Raw genomic sequence first — 20,518 nt, forward strand, 5'->3', positions numbered from 1 at the left:
ACAAACAAGCTCAATGCATTGGTGTCGACCCATTGGCCCAAGAAGGGGCTTAATGTGACTGGAGATATTCCATCGAGTTCAAAGCAAGGGGCCCCTCACAGGAAGTGAATTACGTAGTGGATGATAATACTCATGACTTCCTCATTTATATGCTTTGCGGATCTACATGTTCTTCTCTCATGGGGATCTACATTTTGGGGTCTATCTCATTTATAGGCTACTATGGGGATCTACATTTATGTATGTAGTGGATGGATGATGAGCGATAATACTCACATCTTCCTCGTTTATAGGCTTTGCGCAACTACATGTCCTTCTCACTCCTTTATAGGGATCTACGTTTTGGGGGTCTATCTTATGTATGTAATGGATGGATGATAAGCTCTCTTTTCTAAGTGTTTTTGCCATTATGTCTCTTGAGTCACACACCCACCCCTCTCTCTCTCCTCTCCCCTTCTCTCTCTCACCTCTTTCAAGGTGTATAGATTTGCCTCTTTCAAGATCTCTCTCTCTCTCTCTCTCTCTCTCTCTCTCTCTCTATAAAATTGTGGTGATGGGCTAGGTATATCTTATATATGTAGTGGATGGATGATGAGCGTTAATACTCACATCTTCCTCATTTATAGGCTTTGTGGATCTACATGTTCTTCTCTCTCCTTTATAGGCTACTATGGGGATCTACGTTTTGGGGGTCTATCTTATGTATGTAGTGGATGGATGATGAGCTCTCTTTTCTAAGTGTTTTTGCCGTTATGTCCCTCCCCCCCCCCCCCCCCCCCCCCCCCCCCCCTCTCTCTCTCTCTCTCTCTCTAAAATTGTGGCCATAACATGTTGAAAGAAGTGATCTCCAAAGTTGTGTTATGCACGAGCTCTCTCTCTCTCTTTCTTTTAGATCCTCTCTCCCTCTCTCTCTCTCTCTAAAATTGTGGTCATAATATGTTGAAAGAAGTGATCTCCAAAGTTGTTATGCAGTGGGTCTCTCTCTTTCTATTAGGTCCTCCCCCCCCCCCTCTCTCTCTCTCTCTCTCTCTCTCTCTCTCTAAAATTGTGGCCATAAAATGTTGAATGAAGTGCTCTCCAAAGTTGTTTTATGCACCAACTCTCTCTCTCTCTCTCTCTCTCTCTCTCTCTCTCTCTCTCTCTCAACTACTTTTCAAAGTGGTCATGCTAATCTGGTGCACAAGCTCCTTCCCCCTCTGTAATCTCGCCTCTTTTAAGGTGTAAGGTGTATAAATACATCTCTCTCTCTCTCTCTCATAGTTTCCATACATGAAACGTGAGGGATGGAGATAGAGAAAAGATCCACTCTCTCCTTAATTCTCCAGATTTAAGATTACTTATAAGAGTTCTTTTTGGGACAGATGGCTATTGGTCCGAAGGTGTTGTCTCCTGGACATGCAAGACGTAGCAGGATCTGTCAAACCTCTCGAGCTACGCGGCGTGAGGCAGCAAGAGAGAGAGTTTGGCGCTCTCTAGGGGGGGATTAATGTAGCTCACTTACAAGATTGCCAGCATTTTATAAATGTGGATCAATGCAATGAATTCTTTCAGGGAAGGGTTGGAATGGATGTAGATATTGATCCAATGCTTCTGCAAAATCAAGAGGAGATTGAAATGAGAAGCAATTTGGAAGCCAATAATGGAGATGTTCATGGGGAGCCCATAGTTGTCTCTAGAGAGGGAGATTACTCCAAAGTCGAAAGGCATTGCCTATCCATCACCTACATATATCTTGAAAACACACCCTTGATGCATATCTCTATGTTGTCACTTTTTCACAAAAAGTCTATACTTCACAACATAGGCAGCTTGGATTTTTCATGTTCCCTTTGTGGTGCTTTTGCTTGGAAGATAGAAGCAAAGACCATTCGCACATTTGTGGGGAAAAGTTGTTGCAACTTAGGGAGCGTTTCTTTGCCACCATTATGTGAACCTCCTTTAGAATTAAGAGAATTAATGCACGGAGGTAATACTAGAAGCAAGAAATTCCTAAAAAATATTAGAGCATACAATAGTGTGTTGGAATTTACTTCTTTAGGAGCTCATATAGATGAATCTCTCTGTCAAAGAAAAAGGAATCTATACCTTCAAAGTGCATGGATCTATCTATCATAAAATTGGTCCATTGATGCCTGAAAAATAGTCAGATCAAATCCCTCGCTTTGCTCAGTTGTTTTTTTTTTACACTGAGAATGAGTTGCAAAATAGGATGCAACATGTTTCTAAACTCAAGCCATATGTTTTGGAAATCTTGCAATCAATGATGCATCGCGTAAATCCGTACGTTCAAGCTTTCAGGCAGTTTGCATTAATGGTTCAAACTTCCAATATTCTTGACATAAGGATGGTCATCACTGAGAAACGTACTAATGGCTGGCAGTACCTTGCTCCAACAGGTGCGGAAGTTGCTGCAATCATGCCTGGTCAAGGCGATGAGAGCAACATTGGCCATCAAGATATTGTGTTGAATCTTTCTGGTGGTGATCTAAAAAGAATCTCTAATTGCCACAGGTCGTACATGCCTCTCTTATATGTGTTGCTATTTCCAAGTGGTGAAGAAGGTTGGAATCCCTACATACAGGCATTGGACAGGCCACGGGAAAACAGAGAGCAAGGGGGAGGGAATACAAGGTACATTTCTACAATGGATTTCTACAAGTATAGATTGCAAATCAGGGATGACACAACACAATGTCTTTTACGTGGTGGTAGGCTACTGCAACAATTTATTGTTGATGCATACAGTTGTATGGAGGAGTTGAGGCTTTTATGGATTCGCAATCATCAGAGTGATCTACGCAGTGAGGTTTACCAAGGTTTGGCTCACATGATTGGAGCAAGAGATGGAACAAGGGGTGACAGAGAACAATTATTCGGTGCTAATGTTGGCAGGAGGGTGGTATTGCCTTCATCATATGTTGGTAGTCCACGCTATATGCACCAACTTTATCAGGATGCCATGGCAATTGTACGCAAAAGAGGGAAGCCCGATCTCTTCATAACATTCACATGCAATCCTGGATGGAAGGAGATAGAGGACGCGTTATTGCCTGGACAAACGTCCAACGATCGTCCTGACCTTACTGCACGTGTTTTCTACCATAAGTTCAAGGATTTGATGGGCTTGCTTGTTAAGGGGGAGATTTTTGGTAAGGTCATTGGACACATTTCTGTGATTGAGTTCCAAAAGAGAGGCCTTCCTCATGCCCACATTCTATTGATACTTTCTTCCGAACACAAACCAACAGAGACATCCCATTATGATAAGATGGTGTGTGCGGAGCTTCCTAATAAGGTGATGTTTCCACAATTTTATGACATTATCAGTCGGTGTAATGTGCATGGTCCATGTGGAAACTTGAATAGAAATGCTCCATGTATGGTAGAGGGAAAGTGTAGGTAGAAATACCCTCGAGGCTTCAATGGATCGACTACTGTGGATAGGGAAGGATACCCAACATACATGAGGAGGGATGATGGAAATCACACTGTTTATAAGAATGTACAAATGAATAATAAATGGATTGTTCCATATAATCCATTTTTGTCAATAAGATACAATGCACATATCAATGTGGAGGTTTGTTCCACTATATCCGCTGTGAAATATCTCTACAAGTATAAGGGACATGACAGGGCGACTATTGCTCTACAAGACACTGAAGGGATTTTAGATGAAGTTGCAAACTATCTTAATGCACGATATGTATCAGCATCTGAGGCTATATGGCGGATATTTGGGTTTGACTTGCATCAAGAGAAACCTAACATACAACGCCTCCATGTTCATTTACCTCATCAAAATCAAGTCTTCTTTAATGACAGAGCAACTATATAGAGTGTGGTGGAGAGAGAGGCCAACAAAAAGACTACGCTCACTGAGTGGTTTGTTGCAAATCAAAGATATCCAGAGGCCAATGATTTGTTGTACATAGACTTCCCAACAAAGTGGGTTTGGAAGTCAACAAGCAGAACATGGACTCCAAGACAGAAAGGAGACGTGATTGGAAGAATGTACAACATAGTTCCCACTGCCGGAGAGTTATACTATTTGCACATGTTACTCAACACAAAGGATGTAGGTCTTTTGAGGATATTCAGACCTTCAATGGACGAGTATATGAAACCTTTAAAGAAGCATGCAATGCACGGGGATTATTGCAAGTTGATGATGAATGGTTTCTTTGTTTAGAAGAAGTTTCATTTCAACAAACAGGAAAACAATTACGGCTACTATTTGTAATCATTTTGGTTTTTTGTGAGCCGATATGTCCTGGTGCATTATGGAATCACTTTTGTAAGGAGCTTTCTGAGGACCATCTATATCATATGAGGACTTGCACAACCAATGAGCGTATCTATGAACGCATGGCACAAAACCAAGCATTGTCGAACTTAGAGACAATGCTTCAACAATATGGAAAGAGGCTCTTAGATTACTCGGGAATGCCCCAGGTGGTGGATCACACATTGCAAGTAATGAGTGATCATGGAGTGCTTGCTGAAGAGTTAATGTATAATGTGGAGGAACAAAGAGGCCTGTCTGCTCGAATTGAATCATCTTTGAATGCTGGACAAAGGGAAGCTTACAATCGAGTTTTAGAAGCCATTGGCATGAATAGTGGGACTGTGTTCTTCTTGGATGGGCCGGGTGGAACAGGAAAGACCTATCTTTATAATGCCTTGCTCTCTCACATACGCGGAGAGAGCAAAGTTGCTTTGGCATGCGCATCATCTGGTATTGCAGCACAACTTCTTGACAATGGAAGGACCGCACACTCCAGATTCAAGATCCCTATTGATATAACTTCTGACTCGACATGAAATATTAAAGTAAATAGCCAGCTTGTTGAGCTGTTGCGAATGGCTTCATTGATCATATGGGATGAAGCTCCCATGACTCATAGGCATGCTTTTGAGGCTCTTGACAAGACACTAAGAGATTTCATGCATAATAATATGATATTTGGTGGAAAGGTTTTCCTCCTTGGTGGTGATTTTAGACAGATCTTGCCTGTTGTACGTAGAGGAGGAAGGGCAGACATTGTTGATGCATCTTTGTGCCGCTCATACATTTGGTGTTGTACAGGAATTTTGCGTCTAACAGAGAACATGCGAGTGGTAAATTGTTGCAATAATGTTAGAGAAAGAGAATTTGTGCAGTGGACACTTGATATTGGGAATGGCAATGTTTGTGATGGGGAGCTACATGATAATGTAGCTTTGCCAGCCTGCATGATGCTACCACAAAATAGTTTGCAAGGACTTATTGATTGCATATATGGAGACCTTAAAACACTCTCTTGCCATGCAACCTTTTTCAAGGACAGGGAAATCTTGGCACCTCGCAACAAGGATGTGGATGCTATAAACAATTTGGTATTGCAAAAATTTCCTGGTACTTATAAGGAATATGTCAGTGCAGACTTAGTGTGTGAATGAGACTGTGATAGCATTTTATTCACAACTGAGTTCTTAAATAGTTTAGATCTTGGAGGAGGTTTTCCACCGCATGTTTTGCATTTGAAACAAAATGCTCCAGTTATGTTGCTCCGTAATTTGGATCCAAGGAGTGGTCTTTGTAATGGGACACGCTTGATTTGTAAGCAATTCCACAGCAAAGTGATTGAAGCAGAAATCATTACAGGGTCACATGCAGGAAATGCAGTGTTCATCCCAAGGATTGATTTTCTCATGGGAGCTAGAGAAGGCCTCCCTTTTGAGTTGAAACGTCGACAATTTCCCTTGAGATGTGCTTTTGGGATGACGATCAACAAGGCACAAGGCCAAACATTGGGAGTGCTTGGATTGTATCTCCCAACACCTGTTTTCACCCATGGTCAATTGTATGTGGCAATGTCTCGCGTGAGATCGTCTTTTGCCATCAAGGTTGTTGTTGGTGATGCCCACCACACAAGTGTGGTGAAAGGGGGAGACCAAAGGACATACACTTCTAACATTGTCTATAAGGAAGTGTTGCAATTGACCTCATTATGAAATGAAATGCAAGTGTAAAGACCCATTCAGCCTTGCAGGATTTAAATTATGCAGTAGCTTTGTAATATATAAGTTCACCCATCTTATTTATAAGCTTTGTAAAACTACATTTTTGGTCTACCAATTTGCTCATGAATTTCAGAGAGGTATCTTCTTTGCATATTACATTTTGAGGCCTTATATAGTGATATGATAGGGGATCTCCATAATTGTGCTATGTATTTTCTCTCTCTCTCTCTCTCTCTCTCTCTCTCTCTCTCTCTCTCTCCCCCCCCCCCCCCCCCCCCCCCCCCCCCCCCTCCAATATACATAGCACCAATCTTTGACCTTCACTTACTTTTTTTTATGAATGAAGATGGATCCTAACGCCTCCGTGACCTATACGCTAGGAAGTCGGCCTCGGCACATCCAAGGTAAAAGATGCTACTCTCTCTCTCTCTCTCTCTCTCTCTCTCATCTGAAACTCGCAATCACCAATTATTTTCTAGATCCACTACTATGGAGGGGCCCTATCAGCGCCATGGAGGTTATTCATCTACTTGAGGTTTTGAATGTAGTAAGGTAACAATGTTGATGTCGTAAAGTAATCAGGTTTTATTTTGTCTCTATTTTGTTATACTAAAGACTTTTGATTGGATATAGATTACAAAATCATCCACAGTTCTTGCTGGTGGGATTTTTTGAGACCTCATATGATCCAAGTTTGCTCTGCTACGTCCAAGTTGCTATCCAGAGAGGATTCAGGGCACGTATCACCATTCAAGAGCTCGGAAGAACCCTCCCAATGAATGCTGTGTTTTCTCAAAGTCTAACCTATGGTAGTTGGTCCCTACGCATTTTTGTTCTGGGTCTATCCCCCCAGTGATTGGTCGATGTGTCTTACATCGTGGACCATGGGTGGTTCGATACCGTGGTAGAGCATGTCGTAGGTTACGCTTTAGGATGTAGAAAGCTTGCATCTCTATGTACTGCGCATAGATATTATTTTGGACATTTTGACATTTTGATTGCGTATTTAGAGACCATTAACAATATCTTGCCATGCAAACTTTCCAAGGATGCTATAAATAATTTGGTATAGCAACAATTTCGAATATGTCAGTGCATACATTGTGATAGCATTGTCTGTTTTGCACTTGAAACATAATGGTGCAATTATATAGCTTTGCAATTTAAACGCAAGAAGTGGTCTTTGTAATGCTATATTTTTGGACCTAAGTCATTGCATAAAGGGTTGAACAAAATCTTTTCAAATGTTCAAATCCAAATTACATGAAAGTTCTTTTACATGGGTCATACTGCCACCGTGAGCGCACTAGAGAGAGAGAGGGGGGAGAAGAGAGAGAGAGAGAGAGAGAGAGAGAGAGAGAGAGAGAGAGAGAACACTTTGTGTCATCTTGACAAATACATTATGAAATTGCCAAGATTTGTAGGCTTTTCACCATCAACTTCATGGATTTAAAGTTATCGAGGTGGGATTACACTAAATCTATGGCAAGGGGGGGGGGGGGAGAGAGAGAGAGAGTACTTTTCTTCATATGCTTTTATGATTTTTTTCAAGAGGGAGGGGTTTGAGGACAAGAGGGGCCATGCCGTCGCCGAAGGCGGCGCTGTTTTACTAGTAATGCGTATAATGTAAAGCTCTCATTGGTTGAAATGGGATGGGCTTGGACATGGCACCACCATTTCTCTCGCTTTTTTAATCGTCGTCTCCTCGGTTTGTTAAAGGGAGACCACTGCATGCTCTGTGTAGCCGCTCTCACCCTCTCTCTCTCTCTCTCTCTCTCTCTCTCTCACTCCATGTATCTCCTCGCCATATTTAGGCACGGTCTACTCCTTTTGATCTCTCAGTTGTTCACCCAAGTCGGCCCAAGTTCCTCATGGCCTTGTCATAGGACTTATAAGTTGCAAATGGTTTTGTCTCTCTGCCATGGTGGAAAAGGTGGCGCCCATTTATGAATCCGCCCTGTGTGAGATCTATTCGTCTCCTGCGCGAAGTGAAGGCTGATCTCTGCAGTGAACGCACATGTATACAACTTAGCGAGCCTCTATTTTATACAAAACGCCTAATGGCTGCAGAACGGGAGCCAGTAGAAGTTGCATTACTGTAGGAGATCCCGCGTGCCCGAGGACCTGGTCTTGCTGCGGAGCGACGGCAGTGTCCTGATAATCGATCTGTCCAAGATTGAACCACACCCATACTCTTACAGGTATTTCTCACTCACGGGCACACATTTTATGCGAATGGTTGGTAGCGATTCTGATTTTGTCCTTGTAGACGTGTTGATTCATGTACACAAATCTTTTGTATTTGATGGGCCCTCCAGGACCTTCGCCAGAGCCCATTTCTTGTATTGGTTTTGCTATCTGAATATACAGAGTGGGGCATGTTTGTTCACCTAATTATGTTGTTGGTAGTATTTGTAGAAAATTGTGGTAGCCTACATCTTACACCAAGCAGCCATGAGTGGACACGATTCAAAATACTTTTCTACCACAAAGAAGGGAGAAATCCCCGAGCTTAAGGAAGAGCTCAATTCACAGTACAAGGTATTAAGTTGGTTCCTGTCTATATGCAATTTGATTTGAATGACTATGTTTTTGACCTTGTTTTTTTGTTTTTTTTTTTTCCATTCTTTACCTACAGTTGCAAGTACATGCTTGATATTGAAAAAACATGTTGCACAATTTTTATTCTTGAAGCCAATGAGCTTCCTTTACCAATGACGGTTCTCCTCCCCAACAAACATTATTTACATTTTGTGCTTTTCTTTACTCGGCCTTTATCTTTTGGGAGGTCATTGTGAGACCTCAGCTCGTTTTCAAGAGGTTTTCAGCATTCAAGTTTGTTGCAGTGATTGCTTTCCAGGACATAAGCAAATTGTTCTATGGTTTACAGGACAAAAAGAAAGATGCTGTGAAGAAGGTAATAGCAGCAATGACAGTGGGGAAGGATGTTTCCATGCTTTTCACAGATGTGGTGAATTGCATGCAAACTGAGAATCTCGAATTGAAGAAGCTTGTGTATCTGTACCTCATCAACTATGCAAAAAGCCAGCCTGATCTTGCCATTCTTGCAGTCAACACCTTTGTCAAGGTGAGAAAGTCAGTGCAGCTGCTACATTAGCTGACAAATGATACATCAAAGTGATTGCAAATCGTTGGTACTAACACTTTCATAGTTATATTACCTTTAGGACTCACAAGATCCAAACCCATTGATACGTGCTCTGGCGGTTCGAACCATGGGTTGTATCAGAGTAGACAAAATAACCGAGTATCTTTGTGATCCACTTCAAAGGTGTTTAAAGGTGCTGCATCCTTGTGAGGCATTGTGATTTTATCTGCATGACATGCTGGAGAAATGCAAGTCTTTACATTAAATTTATTTATTAAGTGTTTGCAATGCATAGTACTCGGTAGGGCTGAAAATAATGTATATAGTGTACTGACTCAAACTATGGGGATGCAGGATGATGATCCCTATGTTCGCAAAACTGCTGCCATTTGTGTGGCAAAGCTTTATGATATTAATGCAGAACTAGTAGAAGATCGGGGATTTTTGGAGACATTGAAGGATTTGATATCGGATAGTAACCCCATGGTGGTTGCCAATGCAGTGGCGGCCCTTGCAGAGATACAGGAGAGCAGCGCTAAAGTCATTTTTGAGATCACAAGCCACACTTTATTCAAGCTTCTTGCAGCTTTGAACGAATGCACAGAGTAGGTATTCTGTTTTGCTTGGGGCATTGTATGGTGCTTATATTAAGTAAGAGGACCCATTTCATGTTGTGCCTAATCTACTGGTGATGTAATTATGTTTGGTTGCAACATAGATGATAAGCTATTATTGATGACCTTACTACTTAGGCTGCAGCTGTGAGGAGAGATGCTGAGATCTAGTCTGGCATCAGGTGTATGGAATCCTTATGTCTGTGAAAGATGTAATTAATTGCAGAGGCTCATTTTCTTTTATACAATAATACCTTGTTTGTCTTTGAGCTCTTGGTTTTGGGTATTTTGAGGTTTTAATGCAATGTAGTCAATTTCCAAGGTTCTAAGAGTCATGGTTGCAGACAAGGATTTCTTGCTCTCTCATAATTTGTGGTGGTTGTTGCAGGTGGGGTCAGGTCTTCATTTTGGATGCTTTATCAAGTTACAAAGCAAAAGATGCTCGTGATGCTGAAAATATTGTGGAGCGAGTTACTCCTCGCTTGCAACATGCTAACTGTGCTGTCGTGCTGTCCGCAGTCAAGGTAGATTACTGTTCTTACCTATGGTTTTATCAAGTCTCCAGCCTTAATTACCTGTTGCAAATAAGAATTTATCCTCACTATTCGATGATTCTTGTCGCAAAATTCTCCACTTTAAGGCTGAAAGTTAATCGATACGGAGATTTTTTTTTTTGAGAACTTCATACAGTTATATGCTTCGATTTTTACATTCCAGAGCAATGGTTCCTCTCTCTCTCTCTCTCTCTCTCTCTCTCTCTCTCTCTCTCTCTCTCAATTGTGCTCTACAATTGAGATCTTTAAGGTCTCTTGGTGAAACTGGCCGGTAGGGCGGTAGGCACTGGCTTTCACCTGAAATTCTTTACTTTAGACACACACAGAGAGGACGTGCGTAGGAAACTTGTGACGGGAATTAACACTTAAGCACACACACGGCTCGGAAGCTAGAATGCTCCGAGCAAACGCCGACAACCTGTAGGTCCCAAAATTGGCGCCCCTTTCGGTATTTCTTTATACTTTAACAGAAGGAATAAAACCTGTGATTTCCTACGAGCTGTCCCGCATAATCGGGTTTGAAATCCATCTGTTCTGGGCCGATTTCGGCAGCATAATTGCAGTAGGACGCTTCACAGACACTATCCCCACGCAATAGATGACTTTCCCGACGCATACGGACACTTTGCAAAACCTGGCGAGAATTTGCAGCAAGCTGAATTCTCTGTTTTCTGTAGTCCCCTCGTGTCCCCGGACCTCCTGGGGTATTAGGGACCGTTTAGGGCCGAAACCCTCAACTTGCAAAAATACACAGCAGGCTATAATTCCCTGTTTTAACTTTTGGGTTCCGTTTTGCGAGCCGATCGCATCTGTAGCAAGTCCTCGAGCTCCCGCACCTGTAGGGCTACTTGCCCTTTGAATCGGACGAGATTTCTCACGTGAAACCTCTCCGAATTCACCGGTTCCTACGGGGGATTAGCCACTAGCTAATCCAGTACCTGTGCAGGAGGCTCTTGCCTCGGCAATCGTGCATGAACCCACACAACTGTATATTAGCCAAATGAAGAGCCCTCTTCTGGGGCCACACATAACTAAACTGCCAAAAATAGCAGCTAAAAGGTGTTGTTGCAGAATTGCATGGAAAGTGACCCAAAATGGTATATTGATGGAAAATGATACTTATCTATGTTTTTATGCTTATGCGAGTGATCCCATAAATTTAGGGATTTTTCTAACTCCGTTTCGGTTTTTTCGCATCAAAAATGACATTTTTTGGATAAAAAATTGAGCTGAAAATGTCCTAGTTTTGGTCCAAAGTGGAAAAATGGCCTAAACATTGACACATAAGCTGAAAATTTCATGGGTAAGAGAGAGAGGTTTGCTTTTTACAGAAAAAACCGCAAATTTTTCTGTACTGTGTAATGGCTTCCATGGTTGCTCAATCTATGTGTAGGGTAGTCCCACCTCTTCGAAATCTTGTATTTGAGCTAGTGAGGGAGTGAATTAAGGTTTCTCCTTATCAAAATGGTGTGTGGGCTTCACTTTAGAAGCTCTTAAATCTACAAAATCAGGAAATTGTCGTCGTGAAGGTGGAAGCTCGAGAATTCCTTTCAACTGTTTGATGTTATGACTGTAATTGGGGGCGAGGCTACATGATACCATGAAAGAGGTTTGGGTTTTGATTGAGAATTGTGCTTGTATGAGCATTGAGGTTTCATGGCTGAAACTTTAGTGTTTTTAAATGGTCTTGTAAAGTGAAATTGAATGTGATTTGGTGATCCTCTCATCATAATCTCGACTATGAAAACAAGCAGACTCCAAGCACGATAGGAAAGAGGGTTTGTGACTTTGCTATCACGAACGCTCTTAGATTTTTTGTCGCCCTTAGAAAGAGGGTTGGTGATTCTCCACAAATACTTTTTCACAAAGTGTTTGTGACTCTCATCACGAACTCTCACAGCTAGAGGTTTTGCACCTTCCTAGCTAGACCGCACACATTCCGACATTTTTGGTGAACCTGACGTGAAGCAGTTGGGGTGGGGGTTCAATACTTGTTTTGAATAGGGGGGAGAGAGAGTAGTGTGTAGTGTGCAGGGCGTCACTCCTAGCACCACATTGTACATAGTGGAAGGAAAGCACTCCATAGCTCTTAACCTGTGACAGCTCTTCAAAATGAGGCCTCCCAGCTTAATATTCAACGCTACCTCTTCATTGCAATAGGAAAGTACGCTAAAATGCGACACTTGGCACAATTACAAGCATTTTCTCGTTTTGGGGTTGCCGCCTAAAAATTTGCCGACTGGTTGCCCAGTTGACTTCACGGTAGAGTTGTAAAATGTTCCCCTTGTCATTCCGAAGGTAATAACGCGAACACATTTCACGGCCCAAAATAGCAGTTCTCTAATTTTTAGGAGATGTTTCCGTTGGGCTTCCACTGGTCTTTTGACCATCTATCCTCATTGGGACCGCATTCAAAAGTGCTATGTGGCCGACTGTCGGATACTTTCTGTTGGTGATCCCATCTTGACTTTATACCTTTATTGAGTTCACTTCCTAGTATCCACCAACTTGCTAAGTGCGATGGGGGGACCTACATGATCTTGCACTGAGCCTAGACATCCTCTTACTGTACGATTTCCAGTGCCGACCAACTTCCCGTGTGTGGGTGAAACTACCGTTCACATTGGCCATACAATGTCCGACCATTTGCAACTTCAAAAGGAGGGTCTCAAAAATAAAACAAAATTCAATTAACAACTAAGGTTAGCAATTGCCACGTCCTCATGACATAGTTAACAGCTGCCACGTCCTCGTGACATATCCCCCTCTTGAAATTGCAAACGTCCATGATTGCATACCATAAATACACGCCACTGATGATCTTGTGTTGTTAGCACTCTTTTATCATCGCATGTATCCGCAAGAAAGGTCGTAACATAGATACAAATGACTTAATGAGACCTTCATACTCTTGTCATTTCCATCTATTACACTAAATTCATATCTACATTTGATGTGCTAGCTCTATCATTACCCCTCCTTTGCACACATTGGGTGTTAGGTGCAGTGGGAAGTGAATGTTGAACTTTGCTCAAGATGAGTGCTCCGAACTGTGCTCAAGGTTCCTTTTACTTAGGGAAGGGAGAGCCTTTTGTTCTTTAATGAGAGAGTGCAAGTGATTACAAACAAAGTGGATAAACACTGTGAATGAAGGTGCTGAGATTGAGAGAGAGAGAGAGAAGAGAATACGACACCAGAAAGTTGTCAAACCCTCCTCCAAGGCCCCTCTCTCGATGGCGAGAGAGGTCTATGCTATTGATTGCACGATTTGATACAAGATGCTGATGCAAGTTTGAGTGATGCTATGTCGAGGTCGACGATGCTAATGCTGAAAACTGAATGCTATGAAGACGAGGATGGTGGCTGATTGAATTGGCTTCCTTCGGCTATTCCTTATTGGCTGATTTGCTATCGCAAAATGCTGCTCCTTGTTGGTCCAAAAACGCTGAAGTCTCTATGTTGAAAACGCAAGGTTCTGCTACTTGAAAACGCTGCTATGCAGGGGCTGAAATTGCTCTTGCTGTCTATAGAAACGCTAGCCTGATGGTAGCAAAACGCTGGTTCTAATGTTGTCTACAACACTGGTCTGCTGATAAAAAACGCTAGGCTGGTTGGGTTAAAAACGCTGGTGCAGAGGCTGCCAAAACGCTGTCTAAGGCTCTGCTGAAAATCGCCAAGGTTATGGGCTGAAAACGCTGGCTATGATGCTTGAAAAACGCTGAAGTGGGGGGCCTTCAAAACGCTGGGCTTTGATGGTTCTTGCTTGAGAAGTTGCCTGTTGAGCAATGCTCTCGTTGCCTCTTCTGCCAGAAAGTGCTAGCGCTAGGTTTCTGTATATATAAACTTAGCAAAATTGCCCTACCTAGTTCCCAACAAAAGTCACTTAAAAATAGTAAGTGAAAAATGTAAAAAATAGGGAAAATAGGTCTATGCATTGTAAAATGCTCTTGATGGATTCTGATGGTCATGCTCTGTGCAACCAGAGGATATGCATCTAATCTAAGTGTCTGGTCATGCATGGTTTGCGAACAGACTCACAAAAGTGTCAGACCACTTCCTATTCTAGATTGACTTGACTGAATTGAACCCTGGTCATGTTGTAGCTTGTCCACGTGCACACAGGGTTAGATGTGTCACGTGACATCCCCTCCTTTTCAAAGTGAGGTATTGGTACTCAACTGTATGGCGTCGAGGGAGATCGCCAACAGCGTCTGGAAGAATCCTGGGAAGGACTCTTCGCTGGTCCACTCTGATGTGTGGGTCGTGCGATACTTGAACTTCATAAAGTCTGCAACGCTTGCTTCGTTGGGCCGCGCCGAAAGCGACAAAAAGTCTTCTGTGGCTCCTTCAATGCTTCAACTTCATCTAGAGTCATGCGTCTACCTTCTTCAAGAATCTCTGAAGATGAAAATTCCTGAAACCACTTCCAACACAAAAACATGAACATACCCATTCCATGTAAAGTGACTGGAAAAATAGTATTCCTTCAAAAAAACTGTGCATGCAATTCAGATGAACAAAGTGACGGAGTGCCAAACCGTTCATCAAACACATGCAAACAATGGGGTCGAATCTCGACTTTCTGATCTAAATCAATCAACTGTGGCAAATCACAATGGAAATGCCGATGCTTGATGCTCAATCTTTCTTGTGCTCTGTGTCGTGCCAAGGAAGAGACATGGAATGTGACTTCCTTGAATGCATACCTTTCAGCTTTTCATGAGAAATCCGCATACATCCATCCTCATTTATGAGTGAATCGTGCTCAACGTACAATATGTCATGCCTAGGGAAAGGGATCACATAAGGATGCTGACTAAAATACAGGAAACGATCACGAATCAAACACTCGAACGATGCGTGCTGACTAATCACTCGAACACATAATACTTCCTGTGGGGGTTCTTTGGACCTTGACTCGAGAGCCAAGATTGGTTCTTCGTGATCGATCGAATTTGCAATGAGGTTAGCTTCGCTAGAAAAAGCATCAACTAAACCATCATTCTTATGAACAATTACAGCTTTTTCCTGCAAATCATCATGCTTGTGAGTAATCAAATCTTGATCATGCAAGTCATCATGCTCATCATCATGCTTGTCATTATCATGCAAATCATGTGTGTCATGCTTTGGAGAAGACGAGACTGAGAGAGTCTCCTTCTCCCGAATCCTATCAATCTTCGCCTGCACATTAGAAATAAGAGATAAAGAATGAACAACTTGCTCTCCACGAATGACAATGGGAGAGTCACTTTTAGCATTGAAAGTGAACGTACTAGCTGCCCAATCAATGAGACGGTTATGCTCATGAAACCATCGAATGCCTAAAAGCATATCACATCTTGAGAGAGGAGAGACTACAAATTTTCTGCGGAAGGATGCATGTTGAACAGTGAACAAAACATCAAGGCACTCTTGTGTGATGAGAGAGTCCATACCGGGAGCGAAGCCCGACACCTCGAAAGGAGATGTCTTGCTAACCTCCAAGCGGGCTCTTTCGACAAGAGAGTCACTAATCACATCATGCATACTACCAGGGTCAAACAATATAACAGAACGTTGACCATTCACATGACCATAACACTTAATGAGAGACTCATCAATGGGAGGATCATGAGAGACTTGGGTCACACTCGTGTTCTCATTTATTGCATTGGTAGAGGAAGTGGGTTCTGTTAGTTCTTTAGATTCATTCGATTCAAGCTTAGGACATGTTCTATTTATGTGACCCTTAATGTGACAATGAAAACAACGACCTTCCTTAGAATAAGTGCTTTGCTCTTCCGATGTGAAGTATCCTCCTAAAATTCCTTGTGCGACTTTTTCATATGGAGTGAGCTTAGGTTTAGCAGTTCTGTTAGCCTTACCCTTAGGTTCATTTGGAGAGTTCTTTTCTGAGAGACTAGTGGAAGATTGGTTAGAAGAGTTACCATTCTTACCGTTCTGAGGGTTCTGCGAAGTCTGAGAGGTACTTGTGGAAGTCTTGTTTTCCTTAGGTTTTCCCTTGTTGTGCTTCATCTCCTATGCGAGAGTAATCGCTACCGCCTTGTTGAGATCGATTGGGTCAAGGACTTTGACATCAAACCTGATATAGTTGTCCAACCCGAAAATGAAAGCCTCTTTGCGCTCATCATCCGATTTGCGTAATTGAGTGTCGAGCTGCAAAACATGATTAGAGAAAAACATAATTGGCACATCCTTTTGCTTGAGACTGCACCAATCGTCTTTCAACCGTGCCTTGAACTTGTCTTGGAAGTCGGCCCAATTGAAGTAAAGGGGCGCGCCATCCTCGGCTTCCTCTAGGTGCGCGGCCAACTGTGCCTCTTGCCATGCGTGGTACCAATTGATGGCATCACCGGCAAGGTACATAGCTGTCGTCAAAACCTTGCTATTTTCTGTCTTCTTAGTTGTTGCAAAATAAGCATTAAATTGATGCAACCAAGAACGAATAACCATAGCATCCATCTTACCATCATACTTACTGAAAGTCAACTTCTCTGTGACTGGATTGTTGGAGTCCGAATCTCGGCTTGCGCCACTTGAGGAACTATCAACATCTTTGGTTGGCTCGGACTTCGAGGCGAGAACATGCCGGACCAACTCTTGCATGCGTGTCGTTCACTCTGATCCGCACGCTCTGTGTGTCTTTCTTCGGCCGCCAAGCGCGCTTGATCACGCTCACGCTCCAAGGCAATGCGATTCGCTTCTTGTTGTGCTAGCGCAACGCGATTCGCTTCTTGTTGTTGTGCCATCATGTCCATCATCGACTTGACCAAAGCCTCCATAGGATTTGGTACAAACCGTGGCGTAGATGGGGAAGGGGGAGGGTCGGAAAAACCTCTTGGTGGGGAAAATTTTTCTTCGCCTCTCTCATGCTCATCACCTCTAAGCGAAGTATCCATTCCGCTTCGAGTGATGACCATCCACTGAAGTCTTGGGTTCTTAAGTTCACGAGGAACTTGGGTTCTTGGGTTCTTGAGGTTCTCGGGGTCTTGAGGTTCTGGAGTCTTGAGGTTCTTGAGGGTCTTCTTTAGCTTGCAATCTGTGTTAGAAAGGATCTTCTCTTCACCCGAGTTCTGCTCTTTTCCACAGGCGCACCCCTTGGCAGCCTTGCGCTCACACCAAGGTTACTTTTTCCCACCTCACGTCGATTGGTTGGCCACTAAGTGCACGGTCCACTGAAAAGAGGCACAAGGGGAGGCTGGACAAGCCCTTCTTTCTTTGGATTCCTGTTACTCTTCAAAACACGATTAGGGATCGACATGCCCAAGAGGATTGGGTTACGTGCGATTGCAACAAGCAAAAAAAATTCTGTGGTTCTTGTGGTTCTTTCCTTGAGTGATACAGAACACTGCCAAAGCTTTGATACCAATGTTAGGTGCAGCGGAAGTGAATATTGAACTTTGCTCAAGATGAGTGCTCCGAACTGTGCTCAAGGTTCCTTTTACTTAGGGAAGGGACAACCTTCTGTTCTTTAATGAGAGAGTGCAAGTGATCACAAAAAAGTGGATAAACACTGTGAATGAAGGTGCTTAGACTGAGAGAGAGAGAGAGAGAGAAGAGAATACGACACCAGAAAGCTGTCAAACCCTCCTCCAAGGGCCCCTCTCTCGATGGTGAGAGAGGTCTATGCTATTGATTGCACAATCTAATACAAGATGCTGATGCAAGTCTGAGTGATGCTATGTCGAGGTCGACGATGCTAATGCTGAAAACTGAATGCTATGAAGATGACAGTGATGACGACGGTGGCTGACTGAATTGGCTTCCTTCGGCTATTCCTTATTGGCTGATTTGCTGTCGCAAAACGCTGCCCCTTGCTGGTCCAAAAACACTGAAGTCTCTATGCTGAAAACGCTAGGTTCTGCTGCTTGAAAACTCTGCTATACAGGGGCTGAAATCGTTGTCTGGCTGTCTATAGAAAGCTAGCTTGATGGTAGCAAAACGCTGGTTCTAATGCTGTCCACAACGCTGCTGGATCAAAAACGTTAGGCTGGCTGGGTTAAAAATGCTGGTGCAAAGGCTGCCAAAACACTGTCTAAAGCTGCTGAAAATCGCCAAGGTTATGGGCTGAAAATGCTGGCTATGATGCTTGAAAAACGCTAAAGTGGGGGGCCTTCAAAACGCCGGGCTTTGATGGTTCTTGCTTGAGAAGTTGCCTGTTGAGCAATGCTCCTGTTGCCTCTTCTGCCAGAAAGTGCTAGCGCTAGGTTTCTATATATATAAACTTAGCAAAATTGCCCTACCTAGTTCCCAATAAAAGTCACTTAAAAATAATAAGTGAAAAATGTAAAAAATAGGGAAAATAGGTCTATGCATTGTAAAATGCTCCTGATGGATTCTGATGGTCATGCTGTGTGCAACCAGAGGATATGCATCTAATCTAAGTGTCTGGTCATGCACGGTTTGCGAACAGACTCACCAAAGTGCCAGACCACTTCCTATTCTAGACTGACTTGACTGAATTGAACCTTGGTCATGCTGTAGCTTCTCCACGTGCACATAGGGTTAGATGTGTCACGTGACATTGGGTTGGGGCATAAGTAGGTTGTAACCCAAAGGCTTCAAGGTAAAGCTGCTATACATTTGGTGACTTTGACAGTTCATGCTCTTCCATCCACTTTGCATCCATAGGCATATGTTCTTGAACTTCACCAAGTAGCGTCCTGCAACCTGTCCTTCAACTTTTCTGTCCTTATGTGCCAAAACTTGCTCAGGTACCAGGATCTCATCAAGTTCCTCAACTTCTGGCTGATCCTCATCTGGCATATCTTCTGGCACATCACCCACGAATTATGAATCTTCCACGCATTAGGCAATTTCAGCCTGTAACCCACATCGTTGATCTTATCAAGCACTTGAAAAGGCCCATAGTAACTCATACTGAGCTTAGGAAACAATCGTTCCTTGCCCTTCATCTTCTTTAACCTTGCCTTTTCGAACCTAAAGAGTATCAATCACCAAGTGATGACAGCAATTCACGACGGTGACGATCAACAGCCTTTTTCTACTTTGCGTGAGTCTTCTCCAAGGCAACTTTAATCTTCTTGTACAACAATCTTTTTTCTTTTTTGCCGCCTTAAACAATCTCGAAAGGTGCTTTGCCAGTTGACGTATGCATCGTATTATGTACGCATACTCAAGCATAGGCAAAAATACTATTCCCACTTGCCCTTATTATCTGACACATAGCATTTCAGCAGATCTAAGACAATACAATTAGCCTCTTTTGACTATCCACCAGTTTGTGGATGAAACGAAGACGAGGACTTGAGCGTAGTGGCCATGTTCTCAAACAATCCTCTCCAAAACAAACTCGTTATGCGAGGATCACGATCACTGACAATCGATTGTGGCATACCATGGTACTTTAACACATTGTATATGAACAAGCGTGCCATCTGATCATATTTTATCTTCTTCTTGACAGGGATAAAATGGGCATGCTTGCTGAACTTGCAGATAATGGTCCATATATCATCATTCCCTGTTGGCGTTCTTGGAAGATCAAAGATTAAGTCCATAGCAATGCTTTCCCATGGCTTATACGGAATCGGCAATGGTTGTAACAACCTTGGTGCCTTTTGCTTGTCAAACTTGACCTTTTGGCAAATTATGCATGCTCGGACAAAGGCATCCACATCTCTCCTCAAGGTAGGCCAATAGAAGAATGTCTCTACCGCTTTAACTGTTGCATCAATACCACGATGCCCTGCATTCGGTGGCTTATACGGAATCGGCAGTGGTTGTAACAACCTTGGTGCCTTTTGCTTGTCAAACTTGACCTTTTGGCAAATTATGCATGCTCGGACAAAGGCATCCACATCTCTCCTCAAGGTAGGCCATTAGAAGAATGTCTCTACCGCTTTAACTGTTGCATCAATACCACGATGCCCTGCATTCGGTGGGACACGACTCTCTTCCATGACCTTATGTCGCAATGGCCTAGTGACACAAAGTCTGCCATGCATCATCATAAAACCATCTCTGAGGAGGTAGTGCTCATGATGTTGCCCATCTTGCAACTGTTCAAAGATCCTTGCAAACTCTTCATCATAAGCATACTGTTCCTTCATGTCATCTAACTCATGATGATAAGGAATTGACACAGCTGAAATTTGTGGCCTCCTTGATAACGCATCGGCCACAACATTTTTCTTGCCTTCCACATGTAACAAATTGTTGACGTGTCAAAGCGTAAGAATGGAGCCAACTTACAGATGCCGGCCGAGGGG

General features: G+C 42.9%; 3 protein-coding genes across 4 annotated transcripts in view; all 3 read left to right on the top strand.

Annotated features, from left to right (window-relative positions):
* The window catches only part of LOC147452673 (uncharacterized), a 445-nt gene extending 240 nt beyond the window's left edge, over positions 1–205 (top strand). Inside the window, exon 1 of the mRNA XM_086518990.1 lies at positions 1–205. This exon is cut by the window's left edge and continues 240 nt beyond it. Coding sequence (XP_086375116.1) covers positions 1–108 — 108 coding nt within the window. The 3' untranslated portion in view covers positions 109–205.
* The window catches only part of LOC147452672 (uncharacterized), a 10,150-nt gene extending 3,365 nt beyond the window's left edge, over positions 1–6,785 (top strand). Inside the window, exons 4-6 of the mRNA XM_086518991.1 lie at positions 6,353–6,410; positions 6,486–6,558; positions 6,659–6,785. Coding sequence (XP_086375117.1) covers positions 6,353–6,410; positions 6,486–6,558; positions 6,659–6,785 — 258 coding nt within the window. The remainder of the gene's footprint in view (positions 1–6,352; positions 6,411–6,485; positions 6,559–6,658) is intronic.
* A 1,103-nt stretch (positions 6,786–7,888) lies between these two features.
* The window catches only part of LOC147452674 (beta-adaptin-like protein B), a 50,526-nt gene continuing 37,896 nt past the window's right edge, over positions 7,889–20,518 (top strand). Inside the window, exons 1-6 of one of the 2 annotated variants that reach the window (XM_086518303.1) lie at positions 7,889–8,207; positions 8,416–8,547; positions 8,897–9,094; positions 9,195–9,308; positions 9,470–9,720; positions 10,118–10,253. In XM_086518303.1, coding sequence (XP_086374429.1) covers positions 8,461–8,547; positions 8,897–9,094; positions 9,195–9,308; positions 9,470–9,720; positions 10,118–10,253 — 786 coding nt within the window. In that variant the 5' untranslated portion in view covers positions 7,889–8,207; positions 8,416–8,460. The remainder of the gene's footprint in view (positions 8,208–8,415; positions 8,548–8,896; positions 9,095–9,194; positions 9,309–9,469; positions 9,721–10,117; positions 10,254–20,518) is intronic. The other variant, XM_086518302.1, reaches the window with a different exon arrangement.

This window comes from Adiantum capillus-veneris, chromosome 8, assembly GCF_014529385.1.
Source record: "Adiantum capillus-veneris isolate H3 chromosome 8, ASM1452938v2, whole genome shotgun sequence".
Lineage (NCBI taxonomy): Eukaryota > Viridiplantae > Streptophyta > Polypodiopsida > Polypodiales > Pteridaceae > Adiantum > Adiantum capillus-veneris.